The sequence below is a fragment of the Sitophilus oryzae genome, unplaced genomic scaffold (assembly GCF_002938485.1).
Source record: "Sitophilus oryzae breed Bouriz unplaced genomic scaffold, Soryzae_2.0 scaffold_357_pilon_pilon, whole genome shotgun sequence".
Classification (NCBI taxonomy): Eukaryota; Metazoa; Arthropoda; class Insecta; order Coleoptera; family Curculionidae; genus Sitophilus; species Sitophilus oryzae.
Window position 1 is genome coordinate 1,682,893 of NW_022146926.1, and position 19,777 is coordinate 1,702,669.

At 31.8% G+C, this 19,777-nt stretch overlaps 1 protein-coding gene across 4 annotated transcripts; it reads left to right on the top strand.

The window, feature by feature from the left end:
* The first annotated feature begins 511 nt into the window (after positions 1-511).
* LOC115884755 (zinc finger protein 510-like) lies at positions 512-19,089 on the top strand. 4 transcript variants are annotated; one of them, XR_004050611.1, is made up of 10 exons: positions 512-755; positions 818-1,016; positions 1,119-1,230; positions 1,445-1,556; positions 4,135-4,240; positions 6,443-7,487; positions 9,927-10,568; positions 17,799-17,963; positions 18,451-18,879; positions 19,029-19,089. XR_004050611.1 is itself a non-coding variant. In XM_030903423.1 (10 exons), exons 2-10 carry the CDS (start codon positions 864-866, stop codon positions 18,717-18,719), a joined length of 2,394 nt encoding a protein of 797 aa, XP_030759283.1. In that variant the 5' UTR covers positions 512-755; positions 818-863; the 3' UTR covers positions 18,720-19,012. The 4 variants fall into 4 exon arrangements, 3 of the variants coding, with proteins under 3 accessions (XP_030759283.1, XP_030759281.1, XP_030759282.1); XM_030903423.1 differs by lacking the exon at positions 19,029-19,089 and having other exon boundaries at positions 6,443-6,859; positions 7,070-7,487; positions 18,451-19,012; XM_030903421.1 differs by lacking the exon at positions 19,029-19,089 and having other exon boundaries at positions 18,451-19,012.
* Positions 19,090-19,777: the final 688 nt, after the last annotated feature.

The following is a 19,777-nucleotide window of genomic DNA, read 5'->3' on the forward strand; positions in this document are numbered from 1 at the left end:
ATAAAACGTAACTAACTGATCTTTTCATAAAAGTAATAATACAAAAAATTCCATACTGATGAGGAGAACTTTAGACTCGCTGTATATTAAAAAATTAGTAATCTAACCCGACATTTGTGTGAAAAATGCTTTAAAAAAATGTTTATTTGGAAATAAAACAGGGTTTAAAATACCCGCCAAATAAAGCACTTCTATCTCCGCCATATTGTAAAAGGTTGAATGGCCTTAAGTGGAGGGGTGGTGTTCATGGGCGACATTCGATTTCCCGCAAACTTGCCGCAATTCCTTAATTTTCTAAAATTTCTTAAAAATAATATATTTCGTATAAAATACGTTACAAAATATATACAAATCATCTTATATAATTTATCTTCTATTTGAAGTATATAGAAGGAATAATTCACCTTTGTTTAGTAAATTAATTAAAAAATTCATTTATGAAATATAGGCAACCAGTAATACACCTTTGGTATACGTCAATCTTTTAATATTCACGGGGACGGCGTGGACGTATATGCGTGGACCTTGCGTGGACCTCTGTTTACATCTCTGGTTTACATAATCAGCTGTTCAGAAGTAGATATTCGGTCACATTCGGACATTTTCATTTTTTCATGGACTTGATTTTAGGTATTATTATTTATTTTAGTGCAAAAAAGTAATCAGTTTAATGTTTAAATGACACAAACTACTGCCATTTATATGGTTACTCTCTGTTTCCCATGAAAAAATAGAAAAATGACTAAGTAAGTTTTGTAAGTGATTTAACCTTAGTCCATTATTTTGTTTTATTTATCTTTGTGCGTGTTTTTTTAAGAGTGTGACTCTTCATCAATAAGACTGGAGTGTGTTTATTTTGTACTATGCCTTATCTTTGTTGTGTTCCTGGTTGCAAGAGTAATTATCCCGGGTACCCTAAAGCGTCCTGTTTTTCTTTTCCAAAAGATCTTCAAGAACAGGAAAACTGGGCGCGAGCTATAAAACGAGAAAACTTCAGACCGACAAAAGCGTCACGGGTAAAAACATTTATTCTATTAGGTTTAGTATTAATATTGTCTATGGGCACAATACTATTGTATACAAACAATATTGTCTATTGTCTCAAATGGCTCTTGTAGGTATGCGAATTACACTTCCGGCCCCATGAAATTGAAAGAGTAGCTTCTTTTTATGTGGAAAGAACTGGCGAACTATTAACTGCTCCATTAAAGAATCCAAGAGTTGCTAAAGGTACAGTAAATTGAATTTTCATATCTACTTACCTAATAATTTTGTATAGAAAACAGTGAACTTTTAGTAAACAAATTTTGTTAATCATAGTTGCACTATTTAAGTGCAACTATGCACAAACTCAGTTCTTTTCTCGTCAACTGAATAATTTTGACTAAAATGTTCAAGTCTGAACCCACCTCAAGTTACAGCAACATACACTATTTGTTTTTAGATGCAGTACCTTCTAAACTACCTGGTTGCTCCACGTACCAGTCTAAAAAACGAAAGCCCAAGAGGTCTCAGAAGAAAGCGCCAGAGGAAAAAAAGGAACCTTTGTCTCTCAGGTGGGTATATTAGTCCCTGAGTAATATACAGGGTTGTTCACCACATACGACACGGAGTATTCTAGCTAAACGATTAGATTTTTACAAATTCTAAGTTCTGGCTTATAGTTATTATAAGAATTGATTATGAATAAATTAGTGAAATTTATTTATTGATCAGCAGGTTAGGACGTTAAATTGTGAATCTGATTCACGTAAGATATACAGGGTGTCCTATTTAAATTAAACAAATTATTGCCGTTTAAAGCTAGTAATAATTATTTAATATAAATTTTTAGACACTCTGTATAAGGTAGTATAATTTTTTATTATTGCAACACAATATCTGATCAATAAATAATAATCTTCAGTACATAATTAGTATTAAAAACTTTGATACCCTTGGAGAAACGAAGCTTTAAAATTTTTACTGCAATTTCACAAAATTGAAAATATTTCAAAAACGGTAAGATATAAGTGTGATAAACCCTAATCAAATTTACCTTTCTTTCAATCGTAGAATCGAAAAATAGAATAATATACAGGGTGTTTCATTTAAAAAAATACAACTATAATATTTTTTACTTATTTGAGACACTCTTTATTTTGTAAAATTATTTCTAAATTGTAGCTCTAATAGTCCTTCAACGAACCCAGAACTTACAATTTGTAAAAATCTAATCGTTTAGCTGCAAAACTCCGTGTTGTTTGTAGTGAACAACCCTGCTTATCCAGTATAACATCCAGTTTTTCAAATAACCTATTTTCCTAATTTGCCAAACCCAACCAAACCAAACTGTATTATGTAGAACATAGTGTGTAGACCAAAAGACAGATGTTTTACCTTACACATCAATACTTCAACTGTTAAATTAAAATAGATAGACTTCAACTGATAAATTAAAATTACATAAAGACAATAATCCAGTTAGACCAGTCGTCTCGTACATAAATGCTCCCTCTTATAAATTATGTCAAATACTAGCTAAAACACTTCCTTCCATGATCAATTTTCAATCAAAATTTGCCATAAAGAATTCTTTTGAGTTGCTAGATAATTTGAAAAATATTGAAGTTCCACATAATGCAACACTCGTTTCTTTCGATGTCAAAAGCCTGTTCACTTCTATCCCAACCCATGAATTGTCCTCTATTATTTGTGAACTAATTGATAAATCTAATCTTAATATAATAGTAAAATCAGATTTAATAACAATAATTGAAACTTGTTTAGAACAAAACTATTTTCAGTATAACAATGAAATATTTAAACAGAAAGATGGGTTACCGATGGGTTCCCCAATTTCACCGTTATTCGCAGAAATATTTATGGCAGATTTTGAAAAGAAGCTATTTAAAAATAAGAGTAGTTTAATATCAAAAATAAATTATTGGGCAAGATATGTAGATGACATTTTTTGTATTTGGTCAGGCACCGAGAGAAATTTAAACAGTTTTTTAACATTATTAAATTCAATTAACCCGAGAATACAATTTACTATTGAAAAAGGTATTAATACCATCAATTTTCTTGATGTTACAATTATAAAACAGTCTAATAGATTACAATTTGATATTTACAGGAAACCCACTACCACAGACACTGTAATACATAGTCAATCACACCAATCCTGGCAAATCAAAATGTCACCCTTTCATAGTTTAATTCATAGATTAGTAATGTTTCCACTGAGCCCAGAGAATTTTAAAAAAGAGTTAAATATTATTAAACAGATCGCCATCAACAATGGATATAAGTGTTCCCTTATTGATAATATGCTAAAGAAAAAACAAAACAAAATATTAATGAAAAATTTTTAATCCGCTAATTCTAAAGACAATAACAATTATCAACCTTTAAACTACATTCCTAATTTAACTAACAAAATATCAAATAATCTCAATAAAATAGGATGTAAAACTATTAACGTAAATAAAAGAAATTTAGGTCAAATTTTATTAAATAATAAAGACAAAACTAATGTCAAAAATAAGTCGGGTGTATATAGGGTGGATTGCAATGATTGTGATGCCGTGTACATAGGCCAAACAGGTAGAAATGTAGATATAAGGATTAAAGAACATGTAAAGTATATTAATAATCTCCAGCATAGTTCTGGTCTTGCAACTCATTGTATAGTAAATAATCACAAAATTAATGAAAACTCAATTAACTTACTACACAGAGAAACAAAAGGTAGACGCTTAAATTACATTGAACAGTTAGACATACTAAAATCTGTTAAAAACGAAAATAATGTTAACGACCAACAAGGATTTCTAAACACATTTTTTATTACTCCTATTGTAAACTCTCTGAACCCACCCCAATAGCAAATATATATATAGTTACAGTGTAGTTAGACGATTAGTTCTTAAAAAACTCTTGAAAAAGGCCTAACAAGCCGAAACATATATGTAGAGTTAAAGTTACTCTTATTAAAAGCTTTTTGAAACATCTAAAAGCGTGCTTTATTAAAATACTAATATTTCAACGATGTTTCACAAGGAACCAACCACAGCTTTAGTACAATTTATTAAAATAGATAGCGTGATAATACAAAATGTTACCATCTAATCCAATAAATATATTTCCTAGAGTATGCCGAACCTGCTTAGCCCATAATGACCTGTATTTAATTGACAATGTAAATCGGGAAGGTCTTGATCTTAAAGAAATAATAGAAAATTGGACCCCTCTTAAGGTAAACCGAAAATATTTAGTATTATTTAACTTAGTTAAAGCCTTGTTTATATATTCTTAAAGTTGTTCAACCGACTAGACAAAATGTGCTGCCAACTGGAGGACAAATCGTGAACCTTTCGGGGCGGAGTCAAAAATATCGATTATTTTCGTTATTTTCCTCAGAGTAATGTTTCTGCGAACTTTAATAATGATCAGCTGATTAAGAAATTTAAACGAAAACTTTTATTTTATTGTAAATTGTGGATTATTTTTGCTTGTTATTTTAAGAATTCTAACCCGTATTAACAAAGAAATTATTATTTCGATATGTTGGTACATTATTTATAATTTATGATAATGCTAATTGCTGTTAATTAATATTTTTTTAAAAAAAGTTACATACCTATTTTAATTTGATTTAATGCAGGTTTATAAAAGAATCATTTCATTCTTAGATTATTTTATTCTAAATTGAGTTCTTTACGAATTTTACGATATTTTTTTTTTTTGAAAACAAAACTTTTTACATTTTTGATGCTGAACTAATTGGCATGGGGTATTATTGGTATGGGAATTAGCCAAGAAAGAAAAGAATTGGCTATAACGTAATTTTTCGAAAAAAAAACATATTATACCTATATCGCTGTAAATCTTAAAGAATGGCGCTTTTTATGAAGTCATGGCCAACTAGGATTTCCATTTAAAAAAAAACATAATGTTTGTGTCATATGTCAAAAATGACAGGCTTTAGAAAAAAAAACAGAAAACACAAACTCATTAGGTATGCGATTATCTACAACTTTTATCTGAAAACTTTTTGTCTAAAATACCATATGATCGAATAAAAACGGCGTCAGCGATGGCTATGAAATGACGATCGATGATATTTCCCATATAATTTTACATATAAAATGACAACGATCTTCATTTCATAGCCATCGTTGACGCCGTTTTTATTCGATCATACGGTAGATTATAATGGAATTAGAGACAAGTTTTAAAATAGGCAAAATTTGTGTTTTTCGAAATATCTAGTAAGCCTTGAACTTCTCCGAAAAATCCGAAAGGCGCATATTTATGACCCCACAAAACTGCAATTCTTTCCCCATTTAACCGACTCTCTATCTCCAGTAGTTTCCGAGATACCCATAGAGAACATCGTAGGAAACTCATCCTGTATAGTATTTAGAAACTAACTATTATTTTTATTTGGCTAGATTAATTTGATTAATAAGACTCGATTAATTTAATTTAAAATAAATTTGATCAGATTTTTTTTTCGTATATTCTACTACCAGAAAACCAAAATTATATGATAACGCACTTTTCAACGAAGTTGAAGGAATATATAGCGTAAATATCACAATACTTAATAGAATTACTACAATTAGAAGAAAAACAAAAAGAAAAAATACCCAAATACCTTCACCTACTACTCATCTACAAAATAAACGAATATAATCTCTTATAAAAACACTACACAACTACTTCTTGTATTTTACACTGAAAAAATTATAAACTTACTAATTAATCAAACAAAAAGAAAAAATAACCAAATTATCCCTTCAACTACTACTTATCTACAAAATAAATAAACTATAAAAACACTACTAAACTATTTCTGGTATTCTACACTAAATATTATAATTAAACTTAATAAAATTAATCTAATTTTACACTACAACCACTACAACTATAAAGAAATAAGAACATGTTTTAAAACTAGAAGAAACAGAACTTCGATACGTGCGACCAGTATAGTAAATCAAGCGGACAAAGAATATAAAATACTTTAAAAATGTGCATTCAGAAAAAAAATATCTCGAAAATTATCTAAACAAACATTTTTTTTTCTTATCAGTGAAAAGCATCGGCCTCGTCGGCCTTGCAGAATTTGTCGGGTATTTACAATGGTCGAATTGTATAATTACCAGCTTTTATAGCATATCTAATAGACAAAAAGTATCTGGTCGATTAGTAACCAATTGGCACGGTCCGAAAATTATCGATTTTTATTTTCTCTGTTTTTATTGGTCGCTTCAAAATTCAGAGTAACAAAAAATATTTTTCTGTAGTAAAAGACTGTGAAATACGCCCCGCCATCTGGTGCTTTACATCCATAAACGTCTTAGGTTGAGCTACTTTAAAAATTCATATACAAGGGTTAAAGTTAGTAAAAATAGGTCTCTCATTTCATCTTGAATAGTATATTTTATTTCAGTTAAAAAAAAATGAGAAACTCCCAAGAAAGATGTGCCAACGTTGCATTAATGATATGTACCAGACTTACCAATTTTTACTTAAGTGTAAGAAGTCAGAAGAAACTTTAAAACGATATTTTTATCAAGGCATACAGATTGAACTTAACGAACAAGTTTTAGTTGCAGATAGTGAGAATGTAGGTGATACTCATTCAGATATTCATTACACAGAGGATCTGTCTGATGTTGATGAAAACAATACATATAAGAAAAATAACAAGGCTAAATCAGATAGTGAGAATATAGGTGATATTTATTCAGATATTCATTACATAGACGATCTGTTTGATGTTGGTGAAAACAATACATCTAAGAAAAATAACAAGGCTAAATCAGATAGTGCGAATGTAGGTGATATTCATTCAGATATTCATTACATAGAGGATCTGTCTGATGTTGGTGAAAACAATACATATAAGAAAAATAACAAAGCTAAATCAGATAGTGAGACTGTGAGTGATATTCATTCAGATATTCATTACATAGAGGATCTGTCTGATGTTGATGAAAACAATACATATAAGAAAAATAACAAGGCCAAGTCAGATAATGAGAATGTAGGTGATATTCATTCAGATATTCATTACACAGAGGATCTGTCTGATGTTGAAGATTCTAAAGAATTGATTAGTCTTGTATTTGATGACACGGAGAGTGAGAAAGTAGAAAGTATGAATACTTTATTGGGTATTACAAATATTAAAATAGAAATTGAGGAGAATGAAGTAATAGACAATGAAATTAAGACAACAAATGATGAACAAACAGTACACGATGATAATTTAACAGATCTTGTAAATATGGCATTAAATAATGATGTAGGTGATGACAGACACAAAAAAGATAATGCTAATGTTTTATTTGATATCGCAAATGATCAAACTAAAATTAAGCAGTTTGAAGTAAAAAATAATTCTATGAAAAGACGAAGACTACACAAGGCACAGCTAATTGATAAAAAACATCTATCAAAAAATAAAAATATATCGTATGTTTTCCTAAAAGGTGTGTTGATTTTAAGTTCCATATTAACCAGGGTTGGCATGATATATATCAATGATATATATCATTGATATATATCATGATATTTATACCTTGATATATATCATGATATTTATAAAAAAATAAAACTCAACAATCAGAAAGAAAAAAGGAAAAAAGATAATATTGATTGGATCTGGGACAATCAACAAATCAATTGATTCTGATTCTGACGCATCTGACGATGATTTACCATTAATAAAACTAATAAATCAAATATAAATTTGTTTGTTGTTAGTTTTAGAATATCTGTTTATTTTTTGAATTTCCGTTTATTTTTTAGAATTTCCGTTTATTTCTTAGAATTCCCGATTATTTTTTTAGAATTTCCGTTTATTTTTTAGAATTTCTGTTTATTTTTTAGAATTTCTGTTTATTTTTTAGAATTCCTGTTTATTTTTTATAAGTTCTGTTTATTTTTTGGGTGACATTATTTTTCCGCCATCTTTGTACCGCGATATCTCCCTAATGGTTGACTTTTGACCCAACGTTTATGAAGCAAACTACCCTTTATTTTGAATCAAGGAATCACCCCCTGAAGTTTTTCGCATTTGTTTTGAAACACCCGTATATCGGATATATATCGAATATACAGGGTGTCCCAGAAATAAGTGCAAGTATTTTGACTGATAGTATAGTTCAACCCCAGAAACACGCCTATGAGGTTTTTCGCGAAAAAAATTTTGAAAATTGGAAATTTTTCGACATTTTTTTTGGATTTTTTTTAGTTTTTAGTTAAAAAACATAATTTTTTGATAATATGGCAACGTAAGTATTAGATTAAATTTACAAGAAATAAAATCCAGAAAAGATCCAGTGGTTCTCAAAATTTTAGCAAAAAATCATTTTTTTTGGAAATTTTCAAAGTAAAATAACTCCGTTATTTGGGACTTATTTGAAAAACGATAAAGAGAAAATATGTTTCTTTTATCGAGATCTACCACCCCTTAAAATATTTGCACTTATTTCTGGGACACCCTGTAAGTCGGATATACACTTCCTCAATAAATTAACGCACCACAAAAAAATAACCAAAAGTTTAATAGTTAAGAGTTTTTTTCAAAAACACTTATTCGATTTGAACGATTTTTTTTTGAATGATAGGTTATTCTTTCCAGAATATTGCTATACTAACTGTATTTTGATAGGAACCCTTTTTATACTAATACCGGGTGTAGCAATTATAACGTGTTTTTTAATAAAATTTGTGACACCACTGTAGAGTTGATCAGTTACGTGCATCCAAGTTAAAATTAATCACATTTTAGCCTTATCTTTTTTTACATTTGTTTTTTATTTACTCCATTATCTTCCTTATTACATGAGAAACAACATTTTATAGAGATGACATGATTTAATATTGGTTTTTAATTAACATTTTTTCCATTTTACTCACTAAAGCAAGTAGCAGGCTATGGAAAAGCACGGATTACCAGTAAATGTCAAATAGAGATGCTTGTTGTCAGTGTCAGTCGTTTTTCGTCCTTTTATTATATCAAAAATATGCAACGTGCACGTGAAACAAGAAATCTTACTGGCGAGAGAAGATATGTGCTTAAGCACTAATATTGTCTTCGAGGAAGGTTGGAGCTACCCGAAGAATTGGTCAACGATTTAATGTAACTCACTCAACCATTTCACGAGTTATATACAGCATTTAGAGATGCTAGGGAGTAATTGTCGCAGAGCCGAGACGGGAATCGAAGAACCAATCCGATTCAGGAACGTTTTTAAAACTCTCAACATTAAGACAACGTTTCGTAACAGCTCGGTGCCCAACTCAGCTCAGAGATATAATGGTCTACAAGTTTGCACAGAAACTAGCATCAGCAGTAAGACTTAACGTTTCGTAACAGCTCGGACCCCTTCCAACTCATCCAGAAGAGATACTAATGGTCTACAAGTTTGCACAGAAACTAGCATCTCTATTTAACATTTACTGGTAATCCATGTTTTCCATAGCCTGCTACTTGCTTTAGTGAGTAAAATGGAAAAATGTTAATTAAAACCAATATTAAATCATGTCATCCTATAAAATGTTGTTTCTCATTAGCCAATAAGGAAATAATAAGCAAAAAACAAAATGTAAAAAAGATAAGGCTAAAATGTGATTTCAACAACGATACTAACGGATCCACTCTACAGGGTGTCTAGAACCGTAAAAAACACGTTATAATATACATCCGCCAATAGTATAAAGGGTTCCTATCAATTAGTTATGCAACATTGTGGAAAGAATAACCTATCATTCAAAAAAAAATCGTCCAAATCGGATAAGTGGTTTTGACAAAAACTTGCGTTAATTTATTGGGGAAGTGTATATCCGATATTTACATAAATATCATGATATTTGCCAACCCTGATATTAACTTTTAATTGTTGTTAAACTTTGTTTGTTGTTAGGTCCACCATACATATGCATCACATGTGATGCATCTTTCCAAAGCTACAAGGAACTACGAAAGCACAAAACTGTGACCAATCACAAATCACTATCAAAGTTTTTATGTCCATATTGTAATAAGAAACATGATTGTTACTCTACACATGTGGAACACGTTAGGACTCATACAGGAGAAAAACCAAATAAATGCTCTATATGTGGCAAATGCTTCAATTTAAAATGCGTCTTTAAAAGACATATGCTTACACATTTGGAAGTCAAGCCACATAGTTGTACAGTTTGTAATAAACAATTTACACGCAGGCAATATTTGACGGACCATGAAAGAAAACATACAGGGGAAAAATTAATATGCTCATTTTGTGGGAAAGTATTTTCCTCGTATGGTTTATTATGCTGTCATGAAAAGACTCATAGAGTGCCTCCAGGAAGTGATAACAAATCAAAGAAAAGGATGGACCCAGTGACAAGAGATAAATTATTTCAATGTCATGTTTGTGGAAAGGAATTACGATCAGACGCAAGTTTAAAAACGCATTTAAGTCATTTACATGGTCCCAGAAATTTTAAATGTGAAATATGTGGAAGAGCTTACGTCAGTAAAAAACATTTAGAAGAGCATATACAAGCATCTCATCAAGGTATACTTTTTTTGCTATAGTTTATATTTAGGGGTTAAATCATTGGAATAAGTTCTGTACCGTAAACTCCCCTAATTTTGTCCGAACACCTAACATTGACCAAAAGATCACTGACCGGTATAATGCACCACAGCATCACATACTTCTATAATGTTGGTCATTTCTGTATACAAATAGTTATTTTAATGACCCATAGATGTCGTTATGCCCCGTCAACACAAATCGGCTTGAAATTATACGCGTAGTTACCGTTAAATATTTGGACGAGAAACACGTGAAAATTTTGAGTCCGAAAACTTTCCATTGTGGGTGAGAAACTAAAAAGACATAAGTCAAATCTTTCCTTGCGGTAAGTAGTCTAGTATGTTAGTAGTCTAATCCACCTTTTTTTTATTTTGTTATTCTTTTGTTTATGATAATGGTGATTTTTATTTCTTAAACATAACCTTTTTTTTTCTGTTCTCAACTTTGACCAGCGGTCAAAGTTACTTCCACGGTCAAAGTTATGATAACGTCAATCGAAAATCTGGTTCCCACTCTGATTTTTGTTTTATTTTTGGTTTTATAGACATGCCTAAAAGAAAATATCGGCGTTATGAGGACAGGGAAGATAAAGTATTGCTGGACAAAGTTTTGAGCATGATAAAATCAGGACGAATCTCAAGAACAAGAGCCGCCAATGAGTTTCATATTTCAAAAGGAACAATAATAAATAGGTTAAAAAGTCAGCACTGTGGTAAAATTGGGCGCCCGTTTGTTTTTTCAAAGGAAGAAGAAAATGCCATGGTAGCACACATTTTAAAAGTTAGTGAATGGGGATATCCTTTTTCCCGAGTTGATTTGCAACATTTAGCCAGCGAGTTTCTTAATAGAAAAGGTGTGAAGGTTCCTCAATTCCAAGAGGGTAATTTGCCAACGTTAAAATGGTGCACCAAATTCATAAGACGCCATGAAAATATGTTGTCATCTAGAATGTGTCAAAACCTGAAAACATCCAAAGCACAGGTTTCACCAGATACCATAAAGGCATATTTTGACGCTTTACAAATAACTTTAACGGAGAATAATGACTTTATTAGCCCTGATCGTATCTTTAACTACGATGAAACGAACCTCTCTGACGATCCTGGTACAAAGAAATATATTTTTAAAAAAGGCGTTAAGTACCCAGAGAGGATTCGAGACTCTACCAAATCTAGTGTCTCCATCATGTTTTGTGGATCGGCGGCCGGTAAAATAATACCACCATACGTTGTATACAAAGCTGAAAAAATATGGTTAACTTGGATGGAAGGAGGGCCGCCGAACACTCGTTACAATCGAAGTAAAAGTGGATGGTTCGATGCCACCATTTTTACTGACTGGTTTTTAAATCTCTTTGTGCCATATGTAAAAAAATATATAAACGGAAGAGTAGTATTATTGGGAGATAATCTTTCAAGTCATTTTACTCAGGAGGTTCTTAGTTCAGCTGAGAGGAACAATATAACGTTTGCTTGTTTGCCGAAAAACGCAACACATCTCACCCAGCCTCTAGATGTAGGTTTCTATGGTCCGTTAAAAAGAAGATGGAGAGAGATTTTAGACAATTGGAAGCAATCGCAAAAGAAAAATTCTCAAACGATTCAAAAAGATCACTTTCCACGTTTGTTAAAAAAATTAACAGAGGTCGTTGCGCCTAACAATTATTCACAAAACCTAATTTCAGGATTTAAAAAATGCGGAATTAGTCCTTTTAATTCTAAAGAAGTTTTAAACCGCCTACCCCAAGAAAACAATCACGACCAGAATTCTACTCCCGCATCGACTATGGTTTCCTCAATAGTAGTAGATATGTTAAAAAACATGAGATACGGCGATAATAGTGACGCCCCAAAAAAACGCAGATCTAAAGTTAATGTTCAGGCTGGAGCCAGCATTTCTGTAGAGGATTTATTGCTGAACAAGCCGCCTCAGGTTTCACTGCCTTCTTGTTCCACTGTCTCTACGAAGAAAAGACCTAAAAAGTCATCAAAGAAAAATGAGAGTGACGACCAATCTTCGGTTTCTGAAGAAGACATACATTATATGGATTCTTCAGAAGATGAAAATTGGGAGACTTATTGTGAAAAACAGTTAAAGGAACAAGAAAGAGAATGGTCGTCTGATGATGAGCAGCCTTTGGCAGAATTATCTAACGCAATCGAAAAAAATGAAACCCAGTTAAAACAAACAAGTGAATTCAAGGCATTAAGTAAAGAAAATGAAATGCAAATTGACGTTGAGGAATACCATAGAGATATTAATGAGTGTATAGAGGTTGATGATTACTTACTTGTCAGTTTTAAGACTTCCTCAAAGTGTAACAGCAACAAATACTATGTTGGGAAGGTAGTTGCGAATGATCCGATTTTAGAATTATCATTTTTGGTGAAACAAAAATTTAAAATTTTTCTGGCCCAACGTTGTGGATCACTCAATCATAGAAAAAAAAAAACAGATCGTCTTAAAATTAAAAAACCTCTTGAGAGAGAAAACGATATTTAGTTTTTGAAGAACTTCACAACAAGACTCAAAAAAGATAGAGTGATAGGTATTTTAAAAAAATAATCTTTTAGGTTAATTTTTTAACTTTCTTTTCCTCATTGATTGTGTTACGGTTTAAACCAAAGAATTCCCTTTTAGTTAGTTTATTTAAGACGTAAGGCTAGGCAGGGTTTTTTATTTGTTAAGTTTAAGTGCCTTTTATTTAATAAAGAGGGAAATTTGTTTTGTTTGTAAGCGATATTTTATGAATAAAAATATTTTGTATTTTTTTCACTTTAAATCAGATTTTTGTATTTTTTATAGCTAACGCATTTTTTTAAAAACATTTTTAGCGGTCAATGTTACTCTGCGCGACGGCAAAATTGGCTTGTCATAGATTTTAGGTGGGTGGTCAAAGTTACGACGTTAGAAGGTAACTTTGACCACCCACCTAAAATCTATGACAAGCATTTGCACCAAGCATTTTTTTAAAAAAATGGGACTATGTTCACGATATCGAAATAATGACTACATATGTCTATTAGCTTAAGTATAGCCCTAATATTGGCAATTTTGTTTAATTTTTATTGCTTAAGGTTAATAAGATTTTGCAAAATAAAGTTCAAAAGCGGTCAATGTTATGGGACTTTACGGTACACTATTTTTTTTTTGGTATTGATAGTTTTCCAAAGCAGTGGCGCATCCAGAGATTAAGTCTGGGAAGGGTAGTGTCAATATTTAAATAAAATGCTACATTTAAATTAAATTTTCGCTAGAGGTATTGTGACTACGGAAAAAATAAACTTGGGTTGGTCTGGATTTTCTATTTTGTCCACACCACTATTTTATACCACATTTTCTTATTTATAAATCTCTTTCTGGGGGGAGGGGTAATTACCCCCATAACCCCTCCCGTATATGCGCCCCTTTTCCAAAGTCAATTGGAATGGTAGTCGGGCTTGTTGTTGTTGAGCTCTAAATTTCATAACTGTTTCAAATACTCCATTCTTAGCAGCAATGAATACTCTTATACAGGGTGGTCCGAATTGTATTCCGGAGACTTCGCCAGCATATTCTACAGATAAATATATATATATATATATATATATATATATATATATATATATATATATATATATATATATATATATATATATATATATATATATATATATATATATATATATATATATATATATATATATATATATATATATATATATATATATATATATATATATATATATATATATATATATAAAGCGAGGGTCCTACAGCTTCTGCCGCATCCCGCATTTCGACCTCCATATTGCTCGATTTTGCCATTCTTCCTGGTTAATAGCTCTGTCTCTCATGTACTGGTCTACTCCATCTAACCACGTAGTTGTAGGTCTTCCCTTTTCCTTCTGCTTTGGGGACGATACTCCATTGCCCTTTTGGCCATCTTTCCCCTCCCATTCTTTTTACGTGCCCATACCATAGTAGCTGTCTCGATTCGATGTTGTCGGTGCTGGTATATATTCGCCTTGTTCTTTGCCTGATCTCCTCATTTCTAATGTGTTCCATCCTTGATATGCGACATGCTCTTCTGAGAAAGTCCATCTCCACTGACTCGACCATCCTTCTTTCTTTTGCTGTAAATTGCCAGCATTCGGCACCGTATGTTAACATTGGATCTACTATTGCTTTGTAAATCCTTATCTTTGTTTGGATGGATGTTTTATTTGACGACAGGAGAGAGTTTAAAAGACCGATTACTTTCTTACCTTGTTGAACTCTACTATGTATATCTTTCTTGGGGTTCCCTTCTTCAGATATAATACTTCCTAAATATTTATATTCGCTACATCTTTTAATTTCATGTATGTGTAGTTCAGGATCCTCAGTTTGTTCTTCTCCTACTTTCAGGTATTCGGTTTTTGTGAGGTTGATATTGAGTCCCCATCTGTCGTATTCTTCCTCAAGTTTCCTCAACATATAGTCGGCATCCTCCTCACAACCTGCAACAATAACTTGGTCGTCTGCAAAGAACAAGGTCGATAGACAGTGGTTGTCAATCTCTATTCCCATAGCTCTACTCTTCCTTCTCCAGTTTTTCAATGCCTCCTGGATATATATTTTAAATAAGGTAGGTGATAAACTGCACCCCTGTCTAAGTCCTTTGGATGTCAGGAAGGATTCCGATAGGAACTTCTCCTGTCTGATCATACTTTTTGGTTTTTTGTACATATTCCATATTGCATTGATATATGTTTTACTCACATTTGCCTCAACCAGGATTTCAAATAATTTTTTCAAAGGCACCGTGTCATAGGCTTCCTCTAAATCTATAAATACCAGATGCGTGTCCAAATTTCGAGCTCTCCTTTTTTCAATTATTTGTTGTAACACAAATATGTTGTCTGTACAAGAACGCCCAGCGTGGAAACCACCTTGTTCTTCTATTTCTTCAAAAAAAAAGCTCTCTTCTACTCTCTCTTTTAATATCCTGCCATACAACCTTCCCATTGAGACATTGTCAAACTAATGCCTCTGTAGTTGCTACATCTTTTTTTGTCTCCTTTCTTAAAGATAAAACTAAGTAAAAAAAGTCGTATAAATGTATGTCCTAAAATGCTTAGTTTCGGAGTTACAGGGTGTAGAAGTTTCATTTTTATTTCAATCTTTTTCAAATAATTTCTGCAGTAACGTCAATATTTGGATGAAAATTGGTGTGTGGGAGTTTTTTGACATGAGAAATTTGATTTTAATATCAATATGACTCCTATTTGTAGAGGACGCCACGTACATGTGTTTTAACTATTTTGAAGATTAATAACTTTCCGTCCGTACCTGTCTAAAACTACTGAGTGAGAAAATATACATTTCCGTGACTTTTTACGTAAAAAATGTCTCTTGGTAAAAATTGCTACGGGTAATGATTCTCCAGATATTTGGAATCTAAATTATCATGTGTCATTAACATGTTGACTACTGAAATCATAAATTTTAAATGTTTTTGTGTCATAAGTTCAACAGAAACTGTTTTATTATCATTTTTTCGCTGAAAAATATATGATTTATTTGAAAAATTAAAAATTTCACAAATTTATTATTTCAACCAAATCACTATCTACTCAACGTGTTTATTTTTTGTCAATAATGACTTGTATTGACCATTTCCATTCTAAATATCTTGAGAACGGTTGCTCGTAGCGATTTTTACCAAGAGACATTTTTTACGTAAAAAGTCATGCAAATGTATATTTTTTCAGTCAGTAGTTTTATACCGGTACGGACGAAAAGTTATTACTCTTCAAAACAGTTAAAAACATGTAGGTGGCGCCCTCTACAACAAATAGGAGTCATATTGACATGAAAATCAAATTTCTCACCATGTCACCATGTCAAAAAACTCATTTTTTTATCCAAATATTGAGGTTATTTCAGAAATTATTTAAAAAAAAATCGAAATTAAAATGAAACTTCCACACCCTGTATCTCCGAAACTAAGCATTTTAGGATATACATTTATACAAACTTTTTTACTTATTTTTATCTGCAGAATATGCTGCCGAAGTTTCCGGAATACAGTTCGGACCACCCTGTATATTTCAGTATTTATAGTTTGTCTAAACTCCATTAGAATGGTTTGGGGTTCTCCCAATTCCAACCATGGATATAACCATAGATAACAGAGTGTTATCTATGATAAAACCCATGGATTTTTATTAGGCACGAATGGTAGTTAATATTAACACAGATTATACAGATTATAATCTTTGTTTTTCGTGGTTCCAATTTTCGGAATCGGGCACTAGTTAGGTGGGCACATAGCACGCCCACTTATGGCCCCTAAAATTGTGCACAGCGCCTGACCGGCACAGTTATTAGAGAGATATCGGAAAACCAAATAGCGTCATCCAGTATTTACGCGTACCTTATCATGGTTACGATATGCGCGAGTCAACGCAACACCCGCTATTAACGTTACCGCCTGACGCAATTTACGGATCAATTACATCAAGCGCTCTTTCTAAATAACCTCTGATAACGTTTAAAAATTGCTTAAATGGGCATGTGCGGGTATTTGACAACCGGAGCCGGCCGGCGAGATCTTTTATTTTAGGTTATGTTTGAATTGTTTTGAATTATTGCTTTAGTTTTATTAGGTAATTTGATATTTAAGTAGCTGGGATTAGTTTTAATTAAATAAATATGGCTCTAAATATGGATTCCACCTCTTCCAATACTAAAGAACCTATAAAGAGTCTTAGGTTTACAGCAGATGACGACTTAGCCCTTCTAAGAGAATTTGTTGCTTGTTGTCCTAAACCCATTGGCAGGCGTTGAACAATAAAGCACTGGAAATAAGCACTTTAGCCCTTTAGTTTTAAAATACCTAGTAAACAAAACAATTTCAAAGTTAGGTTAAGTTTAAATAGCGGACGCGACGCGATCAGAATTCTTTCCGATCCGATAACTATAAATGAAGAGAGTTAATACCACCTCACGTGAAGGAAATAACACCTGGCCTTATTAACGTCCATGCACGCTATTCGGTTTAGCGATATCTCTCTATTACGCTGTTTATTGTTATTTTACGCGAGTTTATTTTTGGGCACAGGAAATTTGACTCGTTTGCACATCGTCATAAAAAACAATTTTCGTACCACGAATTAGGGATAAGATTTTTATCTGTATACTTATAGGATACCTAATCTGTGATATTAATCATTTTTTTAGGCATTAAACATTTCTGTATGATATGTAACAAGGCATATTCACGAGAAAATGACATGAAGAGTCATATGAAATCACATTTTGGGCCAAATGTTCATCCCTGCGAACTATGTGAAAAAACATTTACATATAAAACCTCTTTAACTCAACATATGCGAATTCATACTGGTAAGTTTTGGGCTTATTTTACTAAACGTCCTACAAACAAATTTGTTAATTTTCTTCATCATTATAATTCATCATGTCAGAAAATGTTATGTTGTGTAGTAAAGCATTGTATAATATATTTTTTCAATGAATGTTTAAAAAAAGTATCGAAAAAGAGTTTCACAAGTGCTGTTTCACATCAGAGCTGCAACAAGTCAGTTTAAAAAAAAAGTCTTAAGTCAAATTCAACACAAAGTTCAAATGATTTAAGTTTTTGACTTAAATCATTTGAAATAAAGGATTTGAAAAAACCCAAGGAAAGAGAGGGGTTCCTTGTCTAAGGAACCCCTCTCTTTCCTTGGTTGAAGGTAATGAAAGTCGTTATTTCCAGGCCAACTTGAGTCGTTTTTTTTCGATCAAAATCCAATTTTAAAAAAGTTGTACCGACTTATAAACATATATTTCAGTTTAAAATTAGGAATTGTACATGAATAAGTATTTTTTTTAGGCGATACAAAATATCAATGCAAAGAGTGTCTTCGCATATTTGTCAGTAAGCGTAATCTAGAGTGGCACGTCCGTGTCCATACCGGAGATAAACCATTCGTCTGCAATTTTTGTGGAAAAATGTTTGCCCAAAAGCCTAACCTGTATGCTCATATGAAAATCCATACTGGGGAGAAAAACCACGCTTGTGAAATATGTGGTAAAGCTTTTTATCGAGTCAGAGTATTGAACAAACACCTGGCAACTCATGCCAAGAATAAAGAACTTTAAGACGCTGAGTAGAAAATTGTATTTGGTATTTGTATAGTTTTTTTTATAAATTTATTTTTTGTAAGATATTTTTTATGTAATATTTTTTGCTGTAGTGTACAAAAATTACTTATAATTACACAGGACATACCTATTTACTTACATGTATGCATTTATCTAGGTATATAAACAAATATGTGGCGCGTTTTTTTTATAAGTTTATTTTTTTGTAAGATATTTTTTATGTAATATGTTTTGCTGTAGTATTACAAAAATTACTTATAATTTCACAGGACATATCTATTTACTTACATGTATGCATTTATCTAGGTATATACACAAATATTGGTTTAAAATTTAAATAAGCACCAAAGTTAATAAAAAAATATGTTACATATATGTATTTTTTATATATTTCATATTTGGTTCATAAGGAGTTACAAGATCATAATCTCTATGATCATAATGATATTTCTCTATATAATTAAATTTAATTAGCAAAATAAAAACACTCAATCACCACAATACACCAAAACACTTTTACTTTTACACTGGACGCGCATTTCGCTAACCTTGTTAGCATCATCTGCAGATGATTATAAACTAAAGTACAATCTACAAGTTGAGCGTTTATATACTCGCCCAGTGGGCACCGAGTGGGCGTGGCAAAATCTAGCCAACTGAGTCAGAACCCACTGAGTGTAACAGTTAGATTTCCGCCACTAGAGTAGTAGGAACAAAGAACTTGAAGGAATTGGACCGTTGTCTCTGTTCATACTATCTTTACATTTATTAATTCCGATGCTTTCATATGCATCTAATTGCCTGTAATTTGAGACTTGTTTAATTAATGTTCTTTATCAACAATATGTTCGGCAACGCAAGATTTATCCGGTCTACCATATCTTATCTGAGCTAAATGTTCTTTAAATCTAGTTAATATTGATCTTCTAGTTTGCCCAACATATTTCTGATTACAATCTTTACAAGAAATTTCATAAATACCCGACCTTTCCAGTGGAGGTGTTTTATCCTTTGGATACCTAATAATTGTTCTATTATTAGCACTATACACAAGT

Coding starts and splice junctions, on each gene's coding strand:
- LOC115884755 (XM_030903421.1), top strand. CDS start 864: ATGCCTTATCTTTGTTGTGTTCCTGGTTGCAAGAGTAATTATCCCGGG. Junction 1,017..1,118: donor GACCGACAAAAGCGTCACGG/GTAAAAACATTT, acceptor TGGCTCTTGTAG/GTATGCGAATTACACTTCCG. Junction 17,964..18,450: donor ACATATGCGAATTCATACTG/GTAAGTTTTGGG, acceptor TATTTTTTTTAG/GCGATACAAAATATCAATGC.